General features: G+C 37.2%; 7 protein-coding genes across 7 annotated transcripts; 3 read left to right on the forward strand and 4 right to left on the reverse strand.

Annotated features, from left to right (window-relative positions):
* Positions 1 to 3: 3 nt before the first annotated feature.
* On the forward strand, positions 4 to 4,838 carry MONOS_5108 (putative flagellar associated protein; the record flags this gene model as incomplete). Its single annotated transcript, XM_067875228.1, has 6 exons — positions 4 to 21; positions 102 to 176; positions 231 to 308; positions 382 to 522; positions 584 to 4,328; positions 4,458 to 4,838. 6 exons carry the CDS (start codon positions 4 to 6, stop codon positions 4,625 to 4,627), a joined length of 4,227 nt encoding a protein of 1,408 aa, XP_067733935.1. The 3' UTR covers positions 4,628 to 4,838.
* Positions 4,835 to 6,615, reverse strand: MONOS_5109 (putative tyrosyl-tRNA synthetase). Its single transcript, XM_067875229.1, has 8 exons — positions 6,364 to 6,615; positions 6,121 to 6,313; positions 5,793 to 6,058; positions 5,631 to 5,713; positions 5,447 to 5,571; positions 5,263 to 5,345; positions 5,128 to 5,195; positions 4,835 to 5,051 (listed from the first exon to the last, which is right to left on the reverse strand). The coding sequence occupies exons 1-8, from the start codon at positions 6,608 to 6,610 to the stop codon at positions 4,920 to 4,922; spliced, it is 1,197 nt and encodes a 398-aa protein (XP_067733936.1). The 5' UTR covers positions 6,611 to 6,615; the 3' UTR covers positions 4,835 to 4,919.
* A 170-nt stretch (positions 6,616 to 6,785) lies between these two features.
* Positions 6,786 to 9,397, forward strand: MONOS_5110 (putative serine/threonine-protein kinase prpf4B; the record flags this gene model as incomplete). Its single annotated transcript, XM_067875231.1, has 4 exons — positions 6,786 to 6,896; positions 6,949 to 7,179; positions 7,240 to 7,505; positions 7,618 to 9,397. 4 exons carry the CDS (start codon positions 6,786 to 6,788, stop codon positions 9,395 to 9,397), a joined length of 2,388 nt encoding a protein of 795 aa, XP_067733937.1.
* Positions 9,398 to 9,594: 197 nt separating this feature from the next.
* MONOS_5111 (putative cation efflux protein) lies at positions 9,595 to 11,616 on the forward strand. Its single transcript, XM_067875232.1, has 7 exons — positions 9,595 to 9,733; positions 9,799 to 9,970; positions 10,015 to 10,494; positions 10,543 to 10,797; positions 10,891 to 11,005; positions 11,108 to 11,181; positions 11,263 to 11,616. Exons 1-7 carry the CDS (start codon positions 9,624 to 9,626, stop codon positions 11,407 to 11,409), a joined length of 1,353 nt encoding a protein of 450 aa, XP_067733938.1. The 5' UTR covers positions 9,595 to 9,623; the 3' UTR covers positions 11,410 to 11,616.
* Positions 11,617 to 12,139: 523 nt separating this feature from the next.
* On the reverse strand, positions 12,140 to 15,139 carry MONOS_5112 (uncharacterized protein; the record flags this gene model as incomplete). Its single annotated transcript, XM_067875233.1, has 3 exons — positions 12,140 to 14,235; positions 14,527 to 14,725; positions 14,837 to 15,139. The coding sequence occupies 3 exons, from the start codon at positions 15,137 to 15,139 to the stop codon at positions 12,140 to 12,142; spliced, it is 2,598 nt and encodes an 865-aa protein (XP_067733939.1).
* A 1,827-nt stretch (positions 15,140 to 16,966) lies between these two features.
* Positions 16,967 to 19,786, reverse strand: MONOS_5113 (uncharacterized protein; the record flags this gene model as incomplete). Its single annotated transcript, XM_067875234.1, has 1 exon — positions 16,967 to 19,786. The coding sequence occupies one exon, from the start codon at positions 19,784 to 19,786 to the stop codon at positions 16,967 to 16,969; it is 2,820 nt and encodes a 939-aa protein (XP_067733940.1).
* Positions 19,787 to 24,719: 4,933 nt separating this feature from the next.
* On the reverse strand, positions 24,720 to 26,940 carry MONOS_5114 (putative alpha subunit of casein kinase II). Its single transcript, XM_067875235.1, has 4 exons — positions 26,801 to 26,940; positions 26,288 to 26,693; positions 25,817 to 26,220; positions 24,720 to 25,634 (listed from the first exon to the last, which is right to left on the reverse strand). The coding sequence occupies exons 1-4, from the start codon at positions 26,920 to 26,922 to the stop codon at positions 25,103 to 25,105; spliced, it is 1,464 nt and encodes a 487-aa protein (XP_067733941.1). The 5' UTR covers positions 26,923 to 26,940; the 3' UTR covers positions 24,720 to 25,102.
* Between the last annotated feature and the right edge of the window lie 5 nt (positions 26,941 to 26,945).

Here is a 26,945-nt window from a genome sequence, read left to right on the forward strand (position 1 = left end):
ATAATGTCAACAAACGTTTTAGTATGATTTTCGTCTTTTTTCTGCACATGCAATTAAAAACAATAATTTTTACAAACTTTCTTGTTTTTAATTTTTATTAGACTCTTGATTTTGCAGTTGGGTACAACAAAGACATTAAGAACGGAGTTTTATCGCTAATAACAGATTCAAGAAAAGTATTTTATATCTTCTATTTCTAACAATATATCACAATCTTTTTTGTGTTGTAGGCACTTGTATACGTTGCTGCCCATACGGCTGTGATATATGATATCGATACAGGCTCTCAGCAACTTCTTCAAGGACACGTTTGCATGTTATAATCGTTACAAAAGCTTAAATCCTTTATTTTTTGAATTTTCACAACAAATTTGGAAACAGTGCAATCCCATTTCATGTGTATGCGTAAGTAGAGATAGGAAATGGATTTTCACTGCAGATTCTGGTCCAGATTCGATGATAATTGTTTGGAATTCTGAATCTGGAGTTCCAGTCAAAAATATCTTTTCTCCACATCCCGAAGTTTGAAACACTTTTATGAATTGTGCTTTTATTTTATGAATTTTTATTTTGTTATTTAAAGGGTGTAATTGCCATGGACTTATCTCCTGATAGCACTACAATTGCAACGTTATCTGCCCCATATCCAATAGAGCAAACTTCAACAACTCCACTTCCTACTGCATCAACCCATTTTCCTCGAGACGCCTTCGATGCACAGGAGCTCAGCGGAATTGATGATGATATGGCCACTCTTCTTGCCCCCCAATCATCTTCATCATCTGCTCCTTTCAGGCAAGAAATTGCTTTATGGGATTGGATTGCAGATGATAGTGAACCTCGACCATCAGGACTGTCACAATGCCTTCTATGTTTGTCTCCTATATGCACAGGAGATGTTCAACATCACATAGTTTTTAACCCAACAAACCCTGATGAGCTGTGCACAACTGGAAAGCGAAGAACAGTTTTCTGGAAAAAAGGAAAAAGAAGGCTTGTGAAGAAAGGCGGAAAAGAAGGAGATGAAGAACATGGAGATGACGAAGGAGCTGAAGACGAAGAGGAAGAAAATGGAAACAGAGGAAGAGATGAAGATGTTGATCCATTTCATAAACTACCTTGCATCTTGCACTATCACTCACCAGCACTAAACACACGAGATCTCCATCAAGATGTGTCTTCATTCACAGCTTCTGCGTTCTTCCCATTCAGCGACCAGGCAGTGACAGCAACAGACAACGGTGATTTTATTCTGTGGAGTTCGATGGATGGCAAGCGCGAAACAGACACATTTCTCGATGATTTGGACGATTCTCAAGATGAAAGCGACAACGAAGACGACGGCGATAGAACACAACGAGAGAAGAAAGGCGGAGAGTCAAAGCAACGCTTCCACATCGCAGCTCGCAAAGTGATGAAGATTTTGCGGTTGAATCCATCGTCTACATCATCACCGTGCCTTGTCACTCATCCACAGTTCTTTATAACTGGAGACGAAGACGGTAATGTGCGCTTCTTCGACTTCCAGTTCCGACTTTGTGGTTGGTTTGAGGATCTGAACTTAGGCCCGCTCTCTTCTCTATCACTGTCCGTTCCAGCTTCATTCGATTCCATTCACGATTTTGTTGCGTCAACTGTCAAGGATAGTGCAAGTTCCACTTCCACTTCGACATCTGCCTTAATTGCATCATCTTCTACATCTGTCGCGGGTGTAACTTCTGCTGGCATCGATCTGAATCCCCGCACTTCTGTTCTTCCAGATCTGATTGTTGGAACCACGCTTGGAAAAGTGTTACTCGTGAAAGGATCATCCTTTGCAGACGACACACATCTGCACAAAAAGTTTAATCTTCCTCTTGTTCCGTCGTTGGGTGATGGTGGTTCTGGAAAGGGAATGAGAGGTATGTCTGGAGGGAAAGGATCCATGAAAGATGGAAGTGGTGCTGGAATGACTCAAAGAAAAGGGAAAGGAACAGGAAAGGAGAAAGACAATTCAAAGGAACCAGAAGGGGGGAAAGACAAAGACAAAGAAAGAGATCGTCTCGTGCGCAGGCCAGTTGATCAGCATGGAAGAGGAGAGAAGCTGCTGGATGGGCAGTCAGGAAGCATTCTATGCGTAGCAATGCATCCGTTTTTGCCTTTGATAGCAATCGGGAACTCAGCTGGCGTTCTAACTTTGGTGATGTTCCAAAGCAAAGAAGAGTCGGACGAAAATGAAGAATCCGAACGATCACAGAGCAACTCTCACGATGTTCCTTTGCCACTTTTCCAGAATGGAAATCTTAAGAGAGAAATAATCGGAGAGAAGCAGTTTGAGAAGGCAGTTACCGCTGTTCAGTTTGATCCAACAGGGAAATATCTGGCAGTTGGATTCAAATCTGGGATGCTAAAGATGCTGATTGCTGATTACGGCAGCGGGAGCAATGCAACATCAACGACTACTCCATCTGGAGCAGCTCTTTCTCAAATGGGAATTGCTTCTGCTCGTTCTGCAAGCTCGGCAAAACTCGACTCTGCCAATGGATTTCCATCTGGTGTGAATGCGCCTGTGTATTCAGAACATTGGACATTTAAGAGCTGCAGCGATTCTGTTATGGAGATGAAGTTCAGTCCAGATGGTATGTTTATGGCGATGTATGATGCAGATCGATATGTTGTACTGTACAGGAAGAAGAAAGAAGGAGAAGAAGTGTCACCAGATGAGCTGCTTCTATCTGAAGATGGTGATTGGGTGACTGTTGGCAGAAACAGAGCACATCGCAAGGAGATAAGGGGAATCGAGTTTGGCATCTCCTCACAGCAACAGTATGTTCTGTTCACTATCGGATCTGACCGCAGACTTGTGCTGTTTGATGTGTATCATTCGTCTGTCTTAAATGGATTCAAGACTCTTTCTTCATTTACTATCGAGCAAACAGCTATTCCAACAGCCTGTCTTTTCTTGCAGTGTGGAAGACCTCTTCCTGAAGTACTTCTTCGTGTGTCTGCTCCAGCGGTCGGCAAAGGAGCAGCATTCACATCCACTGCAGCGATGATGATGAATCAAACCACTGGCGGTGGAATGGACACATATGCTCTGGGAGGCCCAATGCGCAGCTCAACATCAGATATTGGAAGGATGTCGAAAGGAGTGATGGGAGACACTCTTTCAGGAGGAGCACTGATGGGCACAACAACACAGTTTGGGCAGACGCTGAGCAGAACAGGAGGGACGGGTGGTGCTAATGCAACTGGAGGAGGACCTGTTGCTCCACTCAATCCAGACTTCTTCAGATCGTCTGGAATTGCACGTGCATTTGGTTCCATTGGCCCAGGCGATGTTATTTTGATTGCAAATTCTGAGTTCAAATTCAAATTCCTTGATTTCCAGACGATGCAAGTTCGAAGGGTTGTGCAGGCTCCAATCTTTGGTCAAAATCCAGTCAATCGTTTTATCACATTTCCGTCTGTTTTGCGAGAGTTCAACGAAGACGAGCTGAGTGCTTCACCTTTGGATGATGCTCCGAAAGAAGATGATAAGGATGCAGATCTCGAAGAAGATGACGAAGGCAAGTTGGACAGTCAAAGAGACGATGATTCTGCACGTGCCTCGTCTTCTCGTCGCGTGAAAATCGGAGGCATTGAAAATCGTGGAGAAAAGAAGCGACTTATTGATCTTTCTCGCCGGTATGTTGGATACACCACGAGTTCTCAGATGGTTGGTCTCATCAGACTTCCGTTGGATGGCAATCAATTGAATGGGATGGGTCTGATAGCACATCCTGGTGCAGTTATGGGAGCAGTGATAACACACAATGGCTCGCATCTACTGACAATTGGAGGTGAAGACTGCACTTTGTTTGGATGGAGCATTGATGTGAATGCAATGGAGACTTTATGCGCACTTCAGAACTCTTCTGTCACAGATCCTATTCTTGCACAGCTTGAAGGCGGACCTGGTGGCCCACTGCACAACGAGATCATCAACATGTTCTATTATGCACAGCTAAGATCTCAAGGTGAGGATGCCACAGTTGATCGTGCTATTGAAGGAGCAGTACCTCTTTCGCAAGTACCAAACCTGCTTAGAGGCGTTGGTTTTTACCCCACCGAAAAGGAGATCAATGACGTCATTGCTGACTTAGAGTGGTCTGGCAGAGAGAAAGATGAAGCTGGGCAGGTTCCTACCTCTGTTGGACTTAGCGAATTTATTCGAGTGTTTGTTAATCACCGTCCGATAATGCCACCCTCACAGGAGGATGTAGATGATGCATTCAAGAAGTTAGGTGCTGAGCCTCTGACTGGAGTTATTTCTAGAGACTCTTTGCTGAATCTCTTGATGACTACAGGTTAGCTATTATTTTTTAACTTCTGTTTTGATTCATTTTTTCATTTTCCTCATTGTTTATTTCTTTCTCTCTTTTTATTTAATTTTCTTTCTTTCTCCTTTTTTTAATAATACAATTTTGAACAACCAGGAGAGCCAATACCTCCTGAGATGCTTGCTGAGTGCCTGAACATCCTCACCAAGAAGCCGATGACAGAGCTCAAAGAGAATCTCACATCACTCGATTTCTCCAGAGACATCCTTGGATTCAACGATGCTGACGAGCAGATGGAAGACGAAGAGCAGCCAAATGAAGGATGAGGCTGATGGTTCTCTGAAAGCCGGCAGGCTCATTTCACTGTTCTCTCTTCTTGTCTTCAATTATGAAATTAAGTGGAGACTTCAGAAGGAGTAATTATCTTCACTTTCAACTTGTTTTAGCAATCTATTTTTCTCTTTAATTTTCTTTTTATACACTACAAAGCATCAAACAGTTCAATTTGAATAACTAAAAAGTACAAAAATTAGTTTATGCTGTTATGCTTGTTTAAGTTTTGCAAATCAAACAAAAACACTCTGAATAACAAAATTATTACTAAGTTAATCTTTTGAGCTACTTTCCTTCTTCAGCTTTTGCTTCCACTTTTGGCTGAGGCTTCGGTGGACGCTCTCCTTTCTTCTTTTCTTTCTTGACAGACACAGGCTTAGGTGGATGGAGGATTAACATGACTTCCTGATGAAGTTTCTAAAGATATTCAAAAATGAAAAGAAGAAATTATTATTTAACAGCTACAATCTTTGATAAAGTGAATATTGAATACTTGTAATTCTTCCGAGGCATCTGGGCTGAAATGACGGCGAACTGGCTCAAGAAGGAAGTTTATTGCATCTGAGAAGAAAATCATTTGGTTATTAGAGTATTGATTGCTTTAGTAAACTTTAAACATTAAGCACACCTGCAACTGATTCTTTCACAGCTCCCAAAGAAACACTTCCATCAGCCACAACTTCTTTTAATTCGCTCATTGTTTTCACATTTCTATGCAAATTTGATTGGAATACAAATTTTTTGAAGGAAAAATGAAAATATCGAAACGAATATTTCTATTAAAAACTTTTTTCAGAAGTAATGCTTCAAACTTTTCACCAATCTTGAATTCACCAATAATCGGAATAATGAGATTGAATATCAAATCAATAACACCGCTTGGTTCTTCCAAATCAGGTGCCAAAAACGCTTTCTTCATCTTCTTCTTTATCTCATCCTATAAAAAAGACAAATGAAAAAAAGTCTGATACCATCTCAATCTAATTAAATGCAGACTGTCGTTTCTTCTACAAAAATTGTTGATGCTGGAGTTTTCTTTGTCATAACTTCTTTCGGGTTTGACAATGAGAGAAGCATATCTGTGAAAGAAAAAACAATTTAATTTAAAAACATTGAAAATTTTAATGTTAATAACAGTTCGAAATAATATAATCAAACGTTGGTCGATGATGATAGGTTGCTTTATTCCTTTTTTCGTACAGTAAGTTTTTAATAGATCCGTTATTTGTTCTTGATCATGGCCAATTTGAATTACGTCAGCTAGGCGCTGAGATGGTGCAGATTCTGGTGATGAAGCTGAAGCACTTGACGAACATGCGCAGTGAGTTTCTGTGAAGAACATGTTTGCACAGGATAAACAGGGAGACATAATATGAGAAGCCAAAAGCGAATTCTCTTTTAAATTCTCCATTTGTTGAGAAACACTAACGTTGATGAAGAAAACAAAAAGATTGTCTTTTTTAAAAAATTAAAAAAAAGTTCAAACGTTTTCAATTTCACAGCTGTAAACACTTGGCTAAAGTCGATCATTTGCTCCCAGTAAATTGGATTTTTACCAACAGCTTCTTTCATCCAAACAATTTGAATATTTTCTCCAAAAGGAACTCCAAGTGCTTTCCAAACTTCAATGTAGTATTTTCCAATTGTTTGAATGGATTGAAGATTTCCAGTGTGTTTCTCTGATAAAAATGTCAAAAAATAAATTATTCGAAAATAAATAAGAACAGACTGTGCAAAAATGCAAGCCAATCTCCAATATAAAGGACTATTTTAAAGCCACATTGAACCAAAATTTTCATGATATGAGCCTTTAAAATCGCCTGAGGAAGGCTCATGCTTCCATTTGGTTCAACAATATCATAAACAATTTTGCTATCCGAAGATGCTGCAAGTTCATCTAATTTAGATAATTCTGAAGATTCTTTAAATAACTCATGAAGATGTTCTGTTGCTGTCAGTGATGTGATAGCAGACATTTGATATTTCAATTTGTTTATGCAGGGTTAGATCGATCAAAAGCCTGACGCTGTTTTTTATCTTTTAATTTTTTGAAACATTGAATATATTGTCTTTTAAAAAGAATTTTCTGAAAAAATTGATTGATCAATTGACATAATATAAAGTTTTAAATAACACTTTTTTCTTTTGTTAATGTCTATTGAAAAAGATGAACCAAAAGAAAAAGTTGTTTCATTTAAAATAAATGGCGGAGAAGTGGGTGCTGCTTCTTTTTTGGCACCAAAGATCGGTTTACTGGGATTGGTATGGATTATTTATTAATTATTGGTTTTATTTTTTGCTCGCAAATTTTTAGAATTTTAAAAAGATAGGTGAAGATATTGCAAAAGCAACGCTTCCCTGGAAGGGTACACGAGTTACAGTTAATTTGACGATTAGAGATAGAATAGTTGAGGTTTCTGTTGTTCCACCGGTTCAAGCTGTTTCTCCTCAAGATTTTGTTCGTAAATCGACTGCTGATATTTCAGTGAAGCAAGAAGCATCAAGTGATGATTTAGATTTCGACATGTTTAATTTAGACGCACCGGTTAGAACTTTTTTTTGGTTTCTTTTCAAAATTTTATAAATGATCTTTTTTTCATTTTAGGTTGACTTCAAGCCACAACTTCCTCAAAATTCGTCGCACGCACTTTCACTTCATAATCCATCTCCGTATCAATCAACCACGATTGATGTTTGCGATGATGCTGACGGATATTATCTTTATAGAATTGGAGAAATTATAAATCATTATCAAGTTACAAAAATCCATGGGAAAGGGTCTTTTGGCATTGTGCTGCAAGCTCGAGATCTAAGGTCAAACGTTGATAACGAATATGTTGCAATAAAAATGGCAAAGAACAATGACATGATGTTTGTATTTATTTTTCACTAATGTATTTAATATTCAAAAAAACAATAATGAAAATTTTATAAATTATTTTTAATGATTATATAATTAATTATGTTTATAAACGATACTCAGGATACAAGTTGGCCTTCAAGAGGTGGCTGTTCTCCAAAAAGTTGGCGTTGGTGGCGGCTCAGACAGAAAAACAAGAATAGTACGTTTTATTGAGCATTTCTATCATAGAAATCATTTGTGTATCGTACTAGAAGACCTGTCGCTGACGCTTCGAGAGGTTTTGAGGCGTATGGGAGGCGACCGCGGGCTGTCGATAGCATCAGTGAGGGAGTACATACGTTGCTTGGCATTGGCCCTTTCACACACACATAGCAAGGGCTTTATACACGGCGATGTGAAGCCTGATAACATATTGACACGGCCAGCGAAAAGAAGTCAGACTCCGTTTCATTCAGTTCAAAGTGCTCAATCTTCTTCTTCTGTTTATTCAGCCACAAACCCAGGATTGACACAAGTGGAGTCAGGAACTGAGATCTCGCTGTCTGCGTGTCTGTGTGATTTTGGCTCAGCTGTCTCTATCACAAAGGGGGCAGAGATCCGAGCGCCGTACCAGGCGTCTCGCTACTATCGGTGTGTGGAAGCGATGCTGGGCTGTGTGATGACACAAAAGGCAGACATCTGGGCGATGGGGTGTGTGGCGTTTGAGCTGGCGACTGGGCGGGTTTTGTTTCCCGGGAAGACAAACAACGAGATGCTGAAGCTGATTCAGGAGGCGAAAGGGGTGCTGCCGAACAAGCTGAGGAGCGAAGGCGATGAGCAGCAGGTGAACAGGCACTTTGACGAAACAGGGAAGTTCCTTGAGCATATCTTCGATCCCGTCACGCAGGCCAAGACCACAAAGACGATTGTCTATTCGCACCCGACGCTGCCAATCCGCAAGATGCTGTTTGATACCGTGTATCCTTCTCTTCTCTCTGCATCGTCTGGCGCGAGCGCCTCCGGCACAGCCAGCGCACCTACAAGAGAAGACGAGCTGCTGCTGAGCGACCTGGCGTCGTTCATCGACGGCTGCCTGACGCTCAACCCGCACAAACGCATGACTGCAGAAGAGGCAGTGCACCACCCGTTTTTGAGCCAAAGCACAGCACAGCAGACGACTCAGCAGAAGACAGCGAAAAAGACGGCTTCTGGAACAGCATCTGCCTCTGCCTCTGCCTCTCGTCGTTCGTCCACTTCTTCATCTTCGACTTCAACTTCAACTTCAAATTCAAAAATGTCACCTTCACCGTCTCCTTCTCCTGCACCTACTCCTTCGTTTGTTCTCCCGCCTTATTCTTCGCCTTCTTCTTCATCTTCTGCTCCGCTTGCATCTTCCTCATTCTCTTCATCTTCAGCTCCTCAGAAAGGCAAAGGCAAAAGTGCATCGGGTTCTTCACAGAAGAAGGAAAGGGTGGTTGGGGCAGGGCTGCTGGACTACCTGGCCAAGCATCAGTCTGCGCTTGGCCCTTCGATATTTCCTTCTCCTTCGTCTTCTCCTTCTCCGTCTCCTTCTTCTTCATATTCGCCAGTTCCTTCTCAATCGCCTCAGTCTGTACTGTCGTCGCTTAGCCAACCTTCCGCTTCATTGAGCTCTTCGTCATACATTTTCGCTCCGCATTCATCTGCCTCTTCTTCTGTCATTTCGTCACTTCCGTTCACATTTCAGCATCCTTTCACTTCTTCCTCATCTTTTCCACCTTCTTCATACACCTCTTCAACTTCGTCTTTTACGGCTCAATCTTCTGCTTCTACTAACTCTTCCAGCCCTTCAGCATCTGTTTCACAGAAAGATGTCAAATCCGCAATCGCGGCGGCTATTGCTCGCGCACAGGCATTGAAGGCAGCTCAACAAAAAAAGTAATCTTATAATTTGTTGAAATATTAAAAAGAAAAAAAAATGTTTTTTTTTTTTTTAACAATAATACAAAATAGAAAGTTTTATTTAATATGAAGTATGCTGTCTATATTTGCTTGTATTGTTGCAACCCTGATAAGAAGAGTATTAAATTTTTTAATCTTCACATCGAAAATTTTGTTCATTTATCATTATTACATCTTATGGTACAGGGAAATAAAGAATTGTGAGAATGTCCCTTCCTCACAATCATGATCATAACCACACAAATGATTCACATGCACACAGTAAGGGTGAATCTGGGCACGAAGTAGACGAACATGAAAAAAAGCGAGTGCCTTGGTAATATTTATTTATCCTTTTTTCGTCCTTATTCTGCTTTTTTCCTGATAATACGCTAAATTCAGGTATAAGGATGGGACATCCCTTCGCGTTTTAGCAGTTATTTTTTTAACAGGAATTTTCTTTTTGGTTGAATTGGTTGTTGGCATTATTACTCATTCAGTTGCCCTGTTATCGGATGCAGTTCATATGCTTTCTGATTTACTTTCGCAAATAATTGGATTTGCATTTGTTCAAGTTTGTTATCTTTGAAATTTCTTTTAAAGATTTCCACATCTTAGATATCATATAAAGATAAATCAAATAAAATGAGCTATGGATGGGCAAGATCAGAGGTTCTTGGGGGCTTAATTAACTCATCGCTGCTTATCATGATGGCAGGTCTAATATTGATGGAAGCACTTCATAGATTTTTTGGAGATCCCGAAGTTAAGAATGTTGTGCTTTTGATGATTGTTGCAGCTTTGGGTCTTGTTGTGAACATCCTTGGCATAGCAATAATGTCTTGTGGTGGAGAAGATGCTCATGCTCACCACCACCATCATCATGGACATAGTCATGGACATAGTCATACACACAGTCACGAAGAAGAAGAAGAGCATTCTCATTCACATGAGCACGATCATAATCATGATCATAATGCAGACAGTTCACCTGAAAATAGCGCTCAAGAACCATCTGCATCGTCCGCTGAAATGCCAATATCTGAACCACATTTTGAATCAGAAGCTCGTGCTGCACCAAAGAAAAAGAAAAAAATGGTTTGAAAGTCTAAAGCAATTAAGATAATTAATTTACTTTTGCTACAGAACATGAACATCCAAGGAATGTTCTTGCATTTAATTGGAGATGCACTTGGATCAGTTGGAGTTTTGATAAGTGCGGCCATCATTCAATGGGGAACATTTAGTTGGAGGTTTTATTTTGATCCTATCTGTTCGCTGCTTGTTTGTTTCCTCATCCTTCGTGGAGCAATTCCACTTGTCATTGAGACTACTCGCATCCTTCTGTTGGCTACACCTTCTCATATTGATCAGTCGAAATTATTGAAGTCCATTAAATCTGTCTGCAATTTACCATTGTTTTTTTTCAATTTTTTATTTTTATTTTTATTTTATTTTTATTTTATTTTTTCGATATAATGTTTACGTATATAGTGTCCTGGTGTTGCAGCTGTTCATAACTTGCACATTTGGGAAATTATAAGCGGTAAAAATGTTGCATCTCTTCACCTTGTTGTGAAGTCTGGCTATGACTTTGTTACACTTGTTGGTTTGCTTTAATGCTTATTGAATTTAACTTTTAATTCTTTTTTTGTTTTGCATGTACTTTTTGTTAAATTTTTATCTTCTTTTTTTTTTAACGTGGGCTTAGTTAAAGTGAAGGAAATTCTACATAGATACGAAATACATTACAGCACTATACAACCCGAGTTTGAGCAGGAGGATGTGTGCTTTAATCAATTATCGATCGTTAAATATAAATGAGATTTTTTTTTTAAACATGAAAAATGAAATACAAAATTTTAGATCAACTGTGTTGTTTCATGCTCATCGAGAAATTGCAGCGAAGCAGATGACAGTTACTCTAAAGAAAAAGAAGAAAGTGTCATCCGCAAAAGAAATAGAAAGGCTCAAGAGAGAGAAATTGAAATGACATCAAAAGAGAGAGAATAGATAACATCATTCCACTTTTTATTTATCTGTTGACTATTTCCAATTTATCCCCCCTTTGTTTTTTACTCTTTTTCCTTTTCTTTCTTTTTGAGAAATTAATTCTTTAGTTAGATTACAACACTTTCATAAACTTCTTCATTTCAATCAGAATAAAAATTATGAGTAATTATTCACTTTTCTTTAACAAATGATGAGCACTTATGATGAGAGATAACCATCTTTTTAATTTCAAATTAAAAAATGTTTTTTGCAACAAAACAAATTGCATTTTCTTCTTTTGTGTGACTTTCAAAAACGCAAACACGATCCAAAAGAAGCACATAAAAAAACTTTCAGAACAAAGCAATCAAGCTGATTTAAAAAAAGAAATAACGAAAAACCCCTGCCTCTTCTCTCCTCCTCCTCCTCCTCCTCCTCCTCCTCCTCTTGCTCCAATCACCACCCACAAATCTCTCCCATTTGCACTCTCAGAAGGATTATCCCTCCAATTGACAAATCAAAAACCCACATTGCAGACAAGACACACAGTCACAATAAACAGCGCTTCTAACAGCTTTCCTTGCACCCACACTGCAGACCTTCATTCATGCATTTCTCCCTGCCTCATCATCACAGCCTCAATTCCTCTCTTTCCTCTCTTTCCTCTCTCGCCCTTTTCCTCTCTCGCTCTTTTCATCCTCCATTTCTCCAGCCATCGCAATATTCACGATTCGCTCTCCTCCCAATTCCCTCAACTCACCCAGCTCCACCCATCATCTCGGCTTCCCCTTTCTCCTGACTCTTCCTGCTCCTCATCCTCAACATCGATCGCATCCGACACAGTCATCACCACAGCCCCGCTCGGGAAACGCTGGATGAACTCTCGCTTCACAACAACAAGGCTCGGCCGGCTCTCCACTGCGCTGCTCCAGCACGCCACAACCACCCTCCCCAGCCCACACTCCTGCACCTCCCCAGCCTCTGGCCGTTCCTGCCCCCGCATCTTCTCAAACGCCGCCTCCCCACAATACTCAAAAAACGGAATCTCCAGCCGCAGGCACTCCCACAGCATCACCCCGATCGTGAACACAACCGACGCCTTCGTTGCGCCCACATTCCTCCCTGCCCCCAGCTCTGGCGCCCTCCACCGCAGACACTCCTTCCCCATGTCCAGCTCCTCCTCAAAAGCCGATGACGGTGGCGGCAATTTGGTGAACCGCTCACTCTTCACAGAAGCCTCAGAGGAAGATGTGACAATCGTGGAGGTCGAAGAGATGGATGACGAATCAGAAGACGAGTCATCAGAAGACGAGCAGTCTGAGTGGAGCGCAATGCAGATCACCATGTGCTCTGAGAACAGCACAATGTGCGGGCTCAGACTGTCAAGCGATTGCAGTGGATTCTCCATCTCGTCAAACGAGTGCAGCGCCACATTTGCCACCCAGAACAGGATCTGGGCTGCTGTTTGCTCCCTCTCCTCCAAAGAGCCAATCGCCATCTCTTTCTTCTCGTTCCTTCCATGAAGCATCATGAACAGCGAGTCTCGCAGGTCAACAATCAGCTTCTCATGAGGAGACGAGCATGCCATTGCATCCACCAAGTTCGACATTGAAGAGGTTGTGGGGCACAAATCCTCCCCTCGAATAAATGTTGTGTCTGTATCTGAAGTATCTGTTGTTGAAGTGGAAGAGATAGATGGTGATGGTGTTCTCTTTCTCGAAATATCGTCTTCTTCTTTCTCCAATGCCCATTCTGGAATCTTGTCTGAGTCTCTTCCAAGAATGTATTCAGTCGATCCACATTCACTCAACAAATGCTCTGAAGACTCAGAATGTTCCATATTCGTGTCATATATTCTCTTCTTCATCCTCTCATCGTTCTTCTTCTCTGCCTCTCTCTCTGCTCTCCTCCACTGCTTTTCAGGCGACATCTCCATCGTCACCATCTCAACTGCCTTCGGATCTTTTCTGATGTTATCATTCACAATCTCTCTCAATTCTTTGTTTTCATTCTTTGCCTTCCTCCATCGAACAATAAATATGATCAATGTTATTAGAAGAATTGCCACAATCACAACGCAAACAATCAATAACCAATAAGATTTTCCTTCTTTCCTTCCTTCAACAATCCTTTCATCTCCTTTTCCAACACTTTCACTCCTGTTCTTCAGAATGAAAGAAACAGTCGATGAAGGAGAATCAATCTTTCCAAACAATATACAAGCACTCACTTCCACCTCATCTCCTGCGTTCTCTGTTGTTTCTTTTGGAATCATTCCATTCACTTCATTTATTGACAAATACCCTTCTTCGTGGAATCCATATCTTTCCACTGCCTCCTCTTCTCCCATCCGTTTCACAATCTTCAATGATATGTTGCAAGGAAGAAGCAGCTTCCCTTTGAACATCAGAAGCAGTTCTGCTCCAATATCTTCCATCTCTATCCTTTCCAACTCTGGAATGAAGAATGATGATGCTCTCTCAGAAACAATCCCACCCAATTCGCATCCACCATTCAGAATCCACATTGATGAATTATCCTTCAGTCCATCCCCTCCCTTCAAGCTCACAACATCCACCACCCCCGAATCCTTGCACAGCACGTTCCTCCGAAATGATGGATACTTTTCAAACCCAGGATCGTTCCCCACAAACTCTCCCTTTTCAATCTCAACTTTCCCTCCAGATACCCCCACCCCTCCTTCACTCGAGTTCGCAACCGTTGTCTCTCTCATCGTTGCATTGCTGTTTTCTATGCTGATCAATGATCCGTTCCACACGCAAATTTCTTGAGCATCGTTTGCTTGCAAATTCTCATTCCTCAGCTTCCCTTCAAAATTGCATGAATCTGAAATAACATCTTTGCAATTTTTCATTATGAAAATGCTTCCTTTTTCACTACATAAAAAGCTACCACTAATTGAACAATTCAATAAAGACACTTTATTTGAAAAGTCAATAGCTACTATTCCAGAAACTGTATTGGGAAAGGCGCTGACGTTTGAAAAGGTTGATGCAAATATCGTCAAATCTGTTTTCTCAAAATTCTCAGCAATTTCAAAAGAAGGAGAAAAAGCATTTATCACAAAGCAACTTTTCAAATTCACATTTTTCAAATCAAATTTTCGAATTTGAAAACCAGTATTACAAGATGAAATCATGTCGTTTTGGATTGACACATTATCAATTGTCATTTCTTTGATGTCCACTGAACCTCCAGCAAAATCCATCAAATGCGAAGAAGAAATATTGCAGATTAATAAAATATCCATTTTGCATTTGCAATTTTGTTGTTGAATTAGTGTTGGAGTTTGTGCATAGACATCAGTTTCTATTGACTGAAAAGAGCATTCGGTCAATAATAGAATTCCTTCTTTTATCATTATTGTATTTTTATGTAACGTTGGAAAGATCTCTTGGAACAAAAATTGTATGAACTCAATAGATACAGTTCCTTCGCATGTGATGATTGAAGTTTTTTGTTCTTCAATTGTTGATAAAAACTTAAGAGATGCTTTTTCTCTTTTTCTTGATTTAAGTTCCATATCTCTTAACTCGACTTCTTTTCCAAGAACAGTTTTCTCATCAACAAGTAATCTACATTCAAAATCCGGAAAAATATGACGCAATCCATATTCAACACTAAAGCAAGGCTCCTCATAAGATCCGCATTGTCTGAAATCATTGCCTGGACGTGCAGTAGATCCTCTAACAATAATCGTTGATGACTGAAAAATAGTGATAAATTTCATTAAATCTGTATCTGATCGATGTTCTGTTGCATCAATCCCACTAAAAAGATGTTCTTGATTCATTCCTTCAAATTGAAATTGGAACTGAGTTTCGCTTATTTGAGTTTCTATGGAATAACACTGAACGTATACATTTCTACCAAACATTGCCAAGTTTCCATCAAAGATTTCTTTTGCAAACAAAAAGTTCAATTCACTTTTCAACTCCGAGTACAAATACAGACCTCCTCCTCTTCCAGTTGTGATATCGCAGCTGCATTGAATTATTGAACAATTGTGGAAATGCATGAATCCATCTTCAATCAATTTCACTTTTGTCATTCCACCTTTTAATGAAGAAGTTGACTGACACAATGAAAAACTTGTTTTGTTAACAATCAACTCAGTCGCAAAAAAATCTGATACATCTTGCTCAATAATTGATCCTCCTTCGCTCTCTCGGCTTACTGATTGAAAATTGCTTTCTGTCATTTCAAACAGAAATATCGAATTCTTTTCTAGTTCTTTTGAATATCTTTTCCATTGAATTATACATCCTTCTATTATCTTTATTGACTGAAGGACAAAAGTTTATATTTTCGCTTCAGCTTCACCAATGAAAAGCATAGAGCGTTTTAATTTTACATCTTTCACAGATATTCGTTTCATTTCTATTTGCCCCTTCTCAACTTCCACTAATGAGTAATCATTCTCTTCAGCTTCTGTTCCCTTAGTTTCAAATGATAGATCAGAAATTACAAGTTTTCCATCCTTGTTGATAATGATTGAACGTATTTCATTTGTGAATTTTTCTGAAACAATAATATTCAACCATTCCAAATGCAACAATTGACTGTTCCATATATATGGATTTCTAGCATTTCCACCTTCGTTAAAAAATGTTAAAATAGCCCTACCTTGTTCTTCAAAATCAACTGACGTTGAGGCAATCACAAAATTGTTAAGGTTATATTCATCCTGCACAGTCACTGCATCTCTTATCAAAATCTTTGGAGAGTTGAACGAAGCATTTATATGTTTCCTTCCTTCCCAAAATGTTTTGCAGGGGTAAACATCTGTTCCACATCCAGATATATCAAATCCCTCATTAGATATAAATATTTTCTCCCCTTTATATGATACCAAAAACAAAAACAAATTTACGTTTGACTGTTCATTATCAGATCCTACGCACGCATTGTTATCTCCTAATAGTTCATCGTACTCAAACGAAAATGAATCATTTGTTACGCTTTTGTTTAAATCAGCACAAATAATATACAGTTGCTTTCCAATTGACGCATAATTTGATTGAGTCAATTCTATGTCATGAAAGAAAAAATAATTATCGTAACACGATAATCCCGCATCCATATATAGAAATCCACCCATCCCCATTTCACCAACACATTTTCCTTCCGAACACTTTCCATTGGTTATTATCAATTCATTTAAATTATTCAAATAAACTTTTAATACACCGCCATCACTTCCATCTGAACTGATATCATCGAAAGAACAATTTTCAAGTGTTATGGATGATTGATCGAACTGAAATGGGCAATTATTAAAATGCATGTGTGAAATTTCGCATAATTCAAGTGAGACCCTCCCTTCAAGTGAAGAAATTATATCATAATCAAAGTTCTCATTCAATGGATTGTCACACAAGAACGTGCAACACTTTATTTGCAAGTCTGAATTCTCACTTGACATTTGTATTAAATGGTCAATTTGTGGCATGAATGAAGGAGGGGTTAATAATTCTAAAGAAATTATTAGAAATGATGACTTGCTCATCAAAATAGCATTAAATTTTCTTTCATTTATATCTTTCATAAATATCAATCAACGTGACTGATTTATATCTGTTGATTCGATTGAACAATTTGAAGCATCAAATGTATCACTAATTGCAGAAAAATCACAAATTTTTATTATTTTCTTTCCTTCTTCGTTAATGCAGTTTTGATAACCAGTCCAAAAAGATTTGCATTCCAAGGATAACTCTCCACATCCATTAATATCCATTCCATTTGAGCTTAGATAAATGGTATTGCCTTTGTATTTCACTAAAAACAATAATAGATTGATGTCTTTGTCTTTTGTCAAAACATCGTCTCTGCCTTTCATATCCACAATTTCATATCCAAAAGAGTCTGTGAGTGCAAGAGTAAATCTTGAATTTTTAATGCTTTCATTCAACTCTTTACATTCCACATAAACATCTTTTCCTATAGCAGCAAAATTTCTGAAAAACTCCGTACCATATGAAAATTTGAACTGATTTGTGCAATCATTCAATAATTTCATCCAAACACCCCCTCCTCTTCCTTCTGTTGCAAATGATGAACATTCCTCTATTTTGCAATTGCCAATTGAGAATTTTTCATCTTCTCCAATTACACAATTCAAAAAACCTCCATTTGAAGACATAGATTCACACTTACAAAACTTGCAACCATTGTTGAATTCAATATTTTTGCAATTCTTCCATTCAAGTACACTTCCTTCACTAACTTCACATTCTGTAATTGTGCTTTTGTTAACCATCAAACTACCTCCATCAATTCCCCCAAGAATTCCATTAATAGAGCTGCATCCATCAATCTCACACGAAACAATTACAAGTTCGCCTCCACTAGCTTTTACAAGACCAGATGTTGCTCCAAATACTTGATTATAAATCTTTAAGGAATCAAAATGACAGATGCCATTCTGAATATAAACAATTCTGGATTTTAACTCTAGGTTCGAATTTTTATTATTTTCCATGGAGCATTCATCAATAGTCAACATTCCTTCGCTTAATAATATGAATTCTTCGTAAGAATAAGTTGTTGGGAAAATAATATTAAGGCTCGCCAAAATCAAGGTGTTCATAGGAGCAGAAGATAACAGTAGTAAATGCCCTTTCTCTGTTATGCTCATATCAGACTTGTCATTTTTCCCTCTAATTGTGAGTGGTTTTGTTGATTGGACAATTTCCCCATCAAGATCCGCAATGTTTGCAATATGAAGAATATACTGTGTTTCAATCATTTTTTTAAAACTAAATGAAAGCTCTTTGCAAAATTTTGTATCATTATATGCCCCGCATTCAAAGCTGAAATCCCCACTTGTATCAACAAATAAAACAACTTTGTCTCCTGGAAATAAGAACTTTTTCATAGTTTCACCTTCTCCACCATTATCCGAATCTAATACCCAAAATTCATCTTCGACAATTGTTTCCTCTGTTGTTGTTTCCTTCCAAAAATTCAACTGAATCATTTTCAGAGGATCAGGGCACACAACATATGCATTTGCTCCTTTGAATGCTCTGTTTTCTTTAAATACAACAGATCTTATTGAATATGCTGCTTCTTCACTTTGAAAAATCAAATACATACCTCCTCCTAATCCGTAAATATCTGAAACCATGCAGTTCTTAACAAAACCTGAATCAAATTTGAAGCAGCCATTTTCTTTTATTTTGCAATAAACGCTTCCTCCAAGTGCTCCTTCTTCAAGGCTGTTATCTTCCATGCTGCAGTTATTAAACTCAACAGCATGAGAACTTCCAACATTACCAATAAATACACTTCCGTTTCGACTTTCACGTGAACAATTTTTGAAAGTGCAATTTCTTGCATAAATCGATGATGAACTATCAACCATAATAATTGAAGAATTCTTCTCAATTGAATTTATAATTGATGAATTATCAACTCTCATAGAAGAGCATTGCCTGAGTACTATAAAACCGTTAGAGGATCCAGAATTTACACTTATCATTGAAAGGTTAGCAACTTCTCCACTAACTTCGTATTTGTCACCGTTCATTTCAATAACTCCACAAGAAAAAAATGTAATTCCTTTGATATTAATGTTTTTACAGATTAACACACCTGAAATCATGGTGAGAAAACAAAATGTTACAATTTGTTCATTATCACGGATTTCAAGTGATATATCGCTCATAACCAGTGATTCTCCTCGACTTAATATAAGACTTCTTCTGAGTTCTTTCACTGAAGATGCAATTACTATTGCAAATTTTAATAATTCGCATGATGTGCCGCAAATGATGTAGCTTGTTTGTTCACTATTTGATACATCCTTAACTGCCACATCTGTTTCGTTGCCTCCTCCTTCGATTTTAAAATTTGATGTATAATTCAACGAAAAAGGCTCGATCAAGTCTGATTTTGACATTATGCTAATCGAACAGGAAATGAATGAATTTGAAGATAAATATCGCAACTTCATAATTTTATCGATCGTTTTGCAAGGAGCTTCTGAAAATCCACATCCTGAAAAATCAGATCCGTCCATTCCGTGAACAAAGCCATTTCCGCTGAAGTTCCTCCAAAGATAAACAACAAGAGGTACAATATAAGTCTCGTTTGAAGTTCTTTCGTATCCATTAAGCTCATTTGTTTGACTCAGGTCTTTTTCATTCATTGACCAATTCAAATGAAGCATATCAACCACTTCCAAAAGAATATCACCTGAAATAAAAACTTTCTTTCCTTTCCAGCCATAACATTCCTCAAATACAATATCTCTCAATATGAATGTTCTAACTTCATCTTCAACATATAAAAACATTCCACCACCTAGTCCTTTTCCGGATTCTTCTTCTGGAACACCGCATGAAGCAAATTTTGTTGATTCAATGCTCATTTCTGTGTTGAATGGTAAACTTATCATAATTCCTCCACCAGTCAATGAGCCAATTCCCTCACAACTGGATGAAAACGAACTATTTGTTATTTCGACTCTGTTCGAGCTATTTTCATTCATCCTGACATTCAGACATCCACCATCACTATTCAAATTTTTTATTCCCCAAAACGAACAATTTTTGATTTTCAATTGTGTTCCATTCTCGATTTCGAACGGTGAAACGTTAAATGAAATTCTTTCTTCACTGATTGAAACATTATTTAACTGTAGAACACCTCCGTTTACATGAATCAAATTGAAGTTATGTGGACTTACTTTTAAAGAATCGATAGAAAAGCAACTTTCAGATAAAAAAAACGAAAATGATGAATCAATTATTGCTTTTCGACCTGATTGAATTGGATATACTATGCTGAATGAAATGTTCATAATTTTTGTGCTATTGTGACAATTCAATATTGCATTTTGATTTTGTGTCATATTATCATAAATCTCAATTTCATTCGTAGTCCCTAATCCTGAAAGAATAACGTCAAAACTATCAATACTCATTTCTCCACAAATTGCTGAATATGACGAAATTGCAATTGAATTCACATGTTCTGACATTCGATTAATAACAGTGAAATCAATTGTCATGCATGGAAAAGATTGGAAACCACAAAAGTTGTGGTTCAAACCATCATTTCCATTCACATTCAATGGAGGCTCTAGATTGCATAAAAATATATGAAGAGGGATAACAACTTGACAGGAATTGTTTTCGCATCCACTCATTTTCAATGTGTCATCCGGTTTTGAATTTTCATCAAAAAATGAAAATGATTCAGTATTAATTTTCTGCTCCAGAAAAATTTTATTATCACAATATATGAAAATGTCTTTACCAATTGCAGCATTATTGTCTGCCTGGTATGAGAATTTCACAAACTCATTTATTCTAAAGTTACAAGCATTTTCACATATTTCTAAATATAAGCCTCCACATTTTCCGTTTGCAATCAAATCGCCTGAAATGCATCCATCAATAACTGTAGTTCCATTGACTACGAGATTAGATTCACTTTTCAAACGAACATATATTCCACCTCCACAAGCATGTCCATGTTTAGTGCAACAATCTCTAAAAGAGCAATTGTCCAAAATAATTTCTTTTTTTGAATTGCAAATATTCTCGTTGCTCAACAAATAAGTTGAATCACTTTCAGCAAGTATACATCCACCATTTCCTGAATTTTTTCCTATTCCGATAAATCTGCATTTTTTGAAATGGACATTTTCCCAATTATCGCAGTTAATCAGAGAGCACGCTTCAGTATTTATGTTCATTTTATTCTCAAAAGATTCAAGAATGATGCTTCCTCCTTTAACATCCAGCAAGTTATACTTTAAACAAGAAATTGATGAATTATTGAGAATCATAGAGCAATCCTTCATTGTCAATTCTGATGAACCAAAGCAATATATAAAAGAATGTGCATCAATTATATCAAATGGAAGTTCAAAACAGATATTAACTAAAATTGATTTCACAGAAACAGAAATAACAGATGAAGAAAGTCTGTTTGTCAATGGATTCACCCTAACAACTTCTCCTTTCTCTTTACAAGATATGTTCCAAATTAAGTTGCTAAGATTCAAGTCTTCTTGCAGAACATATCCTTTGCTCAACACAACAGCACGTTCTGAGTCTGGTAATCTATTTGCGATTGCATATGAAATGCTCAGACAAGGGAAAAACGAAAAGCCACAGTATGAAACATCCTCGCTTTGCGATGATGTACCAACATAGACAGGAGGAGAAAATGTCTTAAAAAACACGACTAATGGAAAGCATTCAATAAGAGGAATGAATCTGTCAAATCCCATTGCATCAATTAATTCTTCTTCTTCAGGAATGAAGTATAATGAAGCCATATTTATTTGATCTTTTGACATTTTCTCTCCATTAATAAAAATTTTATGACCTCCTTTATCCGCTACGCAGTTTGAAAAAGAAACGTTTTGAAGCTTAAACAAGCTTGTTATATCTGCAAGATAAATATAAACTCCTCCTCCAAATTGATTGCAACTGCAGTTATTAAAAAAAGTTCTCAGAGCTGATGAACTCAACTCGAAAACACTTTGTGCTTCTAACTTAAGGAATATTCCACCTCCATTTCCATTCAAGCATCTACAACCAGTAATCGTATTATTGCTCAACTTTATCGTTATAGCTTTTGAAGCTAATATATCAAGGATTGAGCCATTTCCATATTGTTTCAAAACATTAAAAAAAGTACAGTTCACAACAGAGAAAATTAAAGGCTCGTTCAAAAGAATAGAATTTTTCGAAAACAAAAAGTTCTTCATTATTGTTGATTTGAATGTCAGAATTCCAGTTGATGAAACTTTAAACAACTCCTTATTGAATCCATTTTTCATTTCATACCCTGTTTCAGTTTGAATTTCACATAAATTAATCTGTACAAGTCCATCTGATATTATTTCAATGAAAAATGAATTGCTAGAAGTTGCAAAGGAATGAATAAAATTAGTTGATTCCCAAGTTAGTTGCAGATGCAACCATAACAAAAGGATTTTGCGAATAATGAGATTTGAGTACTGTCGTTGAGGATGCTGATTCTCCATAAATCAGAAAACTTCGATCTGGAATAACAATCATCACATCCTGTATTTGTCCCTTTTCCAATTGAATTTTGCAAATATCTCCCAAGTCAATTTTTTCCATTTGTTTGATTGCTATTTCTATGCTCTGACATTTTCGAACTATAAATCCACAAATCCCATCCGATACTCCTTGCTCATTGTTAACAAGGAATTCATGAAAAATTGGAAACAAGTTATCACAGTTATCCGTACCAAATGTACATCGATTCGCTTTATTTGTTACAGACCAGCAATTCCTAATTTTTTCTGAAAGCGTTTGATGCTCATCAGATCCATGCAAATCATGTCCAAATCCTGAAGCAGCTGTGTTATTTATAAACAAGCAAAAAGTTAATTCACAAATTAGGCTTTTATTTGTGAGTACAGCAAACAGGATGCCTCCACCATGAAAAGTACTAATTGAATTAAGTATTCGACACTCTGTGATAAGAGTAATGCATTCACCTCCAATACTTATTGATCCGCCTCCAATCGGTGAATTTGTTTTACATATCTCAAAATAACATCCTTGAATTTTATCTCCATTCTGACTTGTTCTATGATGAATTCCTCCACCATTCGACTGATCGCTACAGTTAACAAATATGCAGTTTGTTGTCACATAACACAAATCATTTAACGCAATAAGTCCACCTGCATATGCACCTGCAGAGCAATTTGAGAAATTATTGTTTGAAAATATTTGTTTTTGTCGAACGTCTGTGAAAATTGCACCTCCACTTTTAAAACTTCTGCATGAAATGAATGAGCAATTGGTAACATTCAATCCTGCAGAAGAAATATGGTAAATAGCTCCTCCATTATCATTTACTGCTGTGGATATTCGAAAATCCACAAAAGAAAAAGTCTTATCGACTGTTCCCAAAACAACTTGTCTTTCTGAAATAAATTGCCTTGTTTGTGTACAACTTTCAAATGTTGAGTTCAAAGCGAAAAATTCATTTCCATCATTCATTCCAGAAACTATAACTCCATAGAATCCATCGTTAACATTATTTATACAGCAAGAAAGAATACTAGTTGAATGTATTTTTCCAAATTCTGAAAGCCACAAAACTTCACTTGCCTCACCACGATTAGTAATATTCCTGAATGATGAAGACAATAACGTTGTATCATGGAAAAAGTTTGGTATAAATGGATTTGACAAAAGCGTGAAAGAAGAAAAATCACAAAAGAAGATGTTGATTACTGGATAATAATTATTTAACGTTTCACTGTAATATGTTGTACAAATAGGAGAAAGATGATGCGCTGGATTACTTGAAATAAATGAGATATTGATTAAATCCAGGCAGCTCTCACTATTATTAAAAGGAGAACAAGAAGCAAATGAAGTAATAATCTCAGATGAAGATAAGACGAAACTTGAATGTGATAAAGTTGTTATTAAGCATTGTTCAAATAATTGAACAATTTCCAATGATTTGTGACTAAGTGTGGAATTTGTTAAAAAAAATAGTGAACTGTTTTCGTATTGAAAAACTCTTGTCGATTTACAGAAATTCCGAGGATTCAAGCAAACGCAATGAATATTAACAGTTAGCAAAACAATAAATAACATTGCTATCAGTGGTTCCAAAAAAGAAAGTTAAATACCCATAATCCTTGAAAAAAGATCAATTTGAATAACAGTTGAAATAAATAACGAATAAATCAAGCTGTTGCTTACTCAATCTGTAACAAAAATAAACAAAGGTTTATCTATTATATTCTCGGGATATTTGTTTAAATCTTGAATATTGACTTTTTTTAAAAAAGAACATGAATTTGACGATTCAACAGAAGATAATCGCTCGGAAAAAAGGATTTACATTTCTGACAAATAACAATCATGAGATTATTCGATATCTTGAATTCCGAAAAAAATTCGTTTTTAAAAATGAGTTGAATCCTCTTTTTCAGAATGTTAACAAAGATCCCAGACAACCTAGAAGTACAATTGAAAAGAGTTTTATAACAATCAAACTTAAAAAAAATATATGCATTCGCATTTTGAGATTGATGCACTTCAAAAGTGAAAGGAATTCTTTGTTCAATATTTGAAAAATCCAAAAAATGGAAAACATTTGATTATTGTGAATTCGAAAACACACGAATATCGTTTTATATCCGATAATATCAAATTTTTATAAAAAGAAAAGGTTCTTTTTTTGAGGTTAATAATTTATTTGAATATTTTTTCTTTTCTTTTCTTTTCCTTTTTTTTTTTTTTTTTTTTTTTGTAAACATTTGCAAATTGTTGAAAAATCAAAAAACATAAAAAAGAAAAATTAAAATATTAGCTTAGTCAAGAAAAGTTTGGTTAAAACAAAAAAAAGAGAAAATGAAAATGTTTAGATTCGTAAATTGCGAAGTGTGTGTTTGTGAAAATAGAATGAATAGATGATTGTTTTCAATGTATTTGGGTTTGTCAAATAACAAGATTTGGTTGAGCCAAGTGCACAATCAAGTGGAGATTGACGATGAAGAGGAGCAAAGTATCAGCAATTTAAATATCAAAACAATAACGAAAGAATTAATGTTTAAATGGAAGAAAGGAATTGTAACTTTGGGTGTAACAATAGAAAAGAAGTGTCTTTTTTAATGCTGTTGCTCACCGAAGATGCTTCACTCCAAACAAACAACACAGCCTACACTTTATCAGTTCTTAAAATCTCCTTTCCTTTTCATGTCCTCACTTTCTCGTTTGCTTTCATCCTCCCCTCCTGGACGCTCACTGTCTCTTTCCACATCTCTATCTCCTCCTTTCCCTTCCTTTTTCCTCTTCATGTCTTCGATAAGATTGCGATATGCCACTCGATCAAGATAGTCAAACGCAAACGGATTGGCTGATTGAAGCGATGATTGATCTGCAGAAGAAGAAGAAGATGATGATGATGATGATGAGTGCGCCATCGATGGCAGTTGAGAAGGAGGGGTCATCAAGTCTCGAATCAGTGCGTCTTCCAACCTCGTTTCCACTGCACTTGCAGCAGAGCCTGGCATTATCCCCATTTCCCTCTCGCGTTCCTTCTCTCTTTCTCGCTCGTCCATCAGAAGCATCATCAGCTTCTCTGGAAACACTGCAATTTCTCTTCCGCAGGACAGATTCACATCGTCAAATTGCCGCACCTCATCGAAAAACGTATGATTCATTGCTTCTTTTGCAGAGAGACGCTCTTGATGATCAAAGCTACATTAGAGGGAAATGAGTGAAAGATATGAATTATGAAGAAGCAGGAAGAAAATAAATTTGTCGAATAAGTTGTCGAAAAAAAGAATAAATCATAAAATAACATCTTTGTTTTTATTTTTAAAGAATTCTCATTCAAATCACTTCTTATATAAACAAAAAAGAACAGTACTTTAACAAACCGAAGAAGATGATCAACAAGGTCGATTCCATCAGCCGAGCAAAGATGTGCACATTCCGGAGTAATGAATGAAGTCCACTCTTTCTTCTCACATCCTTTCAATTCGGGTGTCAGTTCAAATGGAAGCTCATATTTCCGAATATAATTTTCCAGTTCTTCAGTTCCCAGAACTTGAGTAATCTTCACAAGCTGATCAGGATCGTCACGCCCTCTGAAGAATGGCATTTTTTGGAAAAGTAATGAGGCAACAATACATCCGAGTGACCACATGTCCAGTGAATAGTCGTAATTCTTCATGTTTGTCAGCAGTTCCGGTCCTTTGTAATGGCGCGATGCAACTCTCACATTGTACTCAGTTAAAGGACGATAGTATTCGGCCAATCCCCAATCAATCACGCGAAGTTGCTTCAAATTTTAGAAATCATGTAATTTAATTAACGTACAAAACAATGTAAAAAATATTGAAGCATACGTGTTTTGAATGATCAATCATGATGTTATGTGGTTTGATATCTCGGTGCATAATTCCGCGAGAATGAGAAAAGTCAAGTGCTTTCAGAATTTGATAAAGATAAAAACGAATTTCTGGTGGTTGAAGTTTTGGATAAAGATCTTTGAAGTCGTCGTTATCAACTTCTTCGTAAATAAAGCTGTACATTCGTGAATCTGGATCTCTAACAATATCATAAAGCTGAACAATATTTGGCCCCCCATCAATGCTCGCAAGTACTTTCAATTCCCTTTGAAGCTTCTTCTTCTTAACCGGTCTTAAAACTTTCACAGCGCACATTCTGCCTGTGTGAATGTCGATTCCTTCAAACACCTCTCCAAACTTTCCATGCCCTATTTTTTTCATAAGCTCATATGGTTCGCATGAGCTGTTATCCGTATCCAAGTGGATGTTGTAAAATAAAAATGATCATCATTATTCAACAAGTAAAAGCCAAAATACATCGAAAATTATTTAGATCAAAAATTTGCACACTGAGGCACTATCGCAACGGTATCAGGATCAGAAAATGAGGAGGGGAAGGCATCTAACGCATTCGCATAATATCTTGCTTGGGACTGCCTCCACTTCGGTATTTTATCCCCAGCTTTCGACATGTGAACCGAAATAAAGGTAATGG

Source organism: Monocercomonoides exilis (assembly GCF_001643675.1).
Source record: "Monocercomonoides exilis strain PA203 chromosome Unknown scaffold6-2077815, whole genome shotgun sequence".
Lineage (NCBI taxonomy): Eukaryota > Preaxostyla > Oxymonadida > Polymastigidae > Monocercomonoides > Monocercomonoides exilis.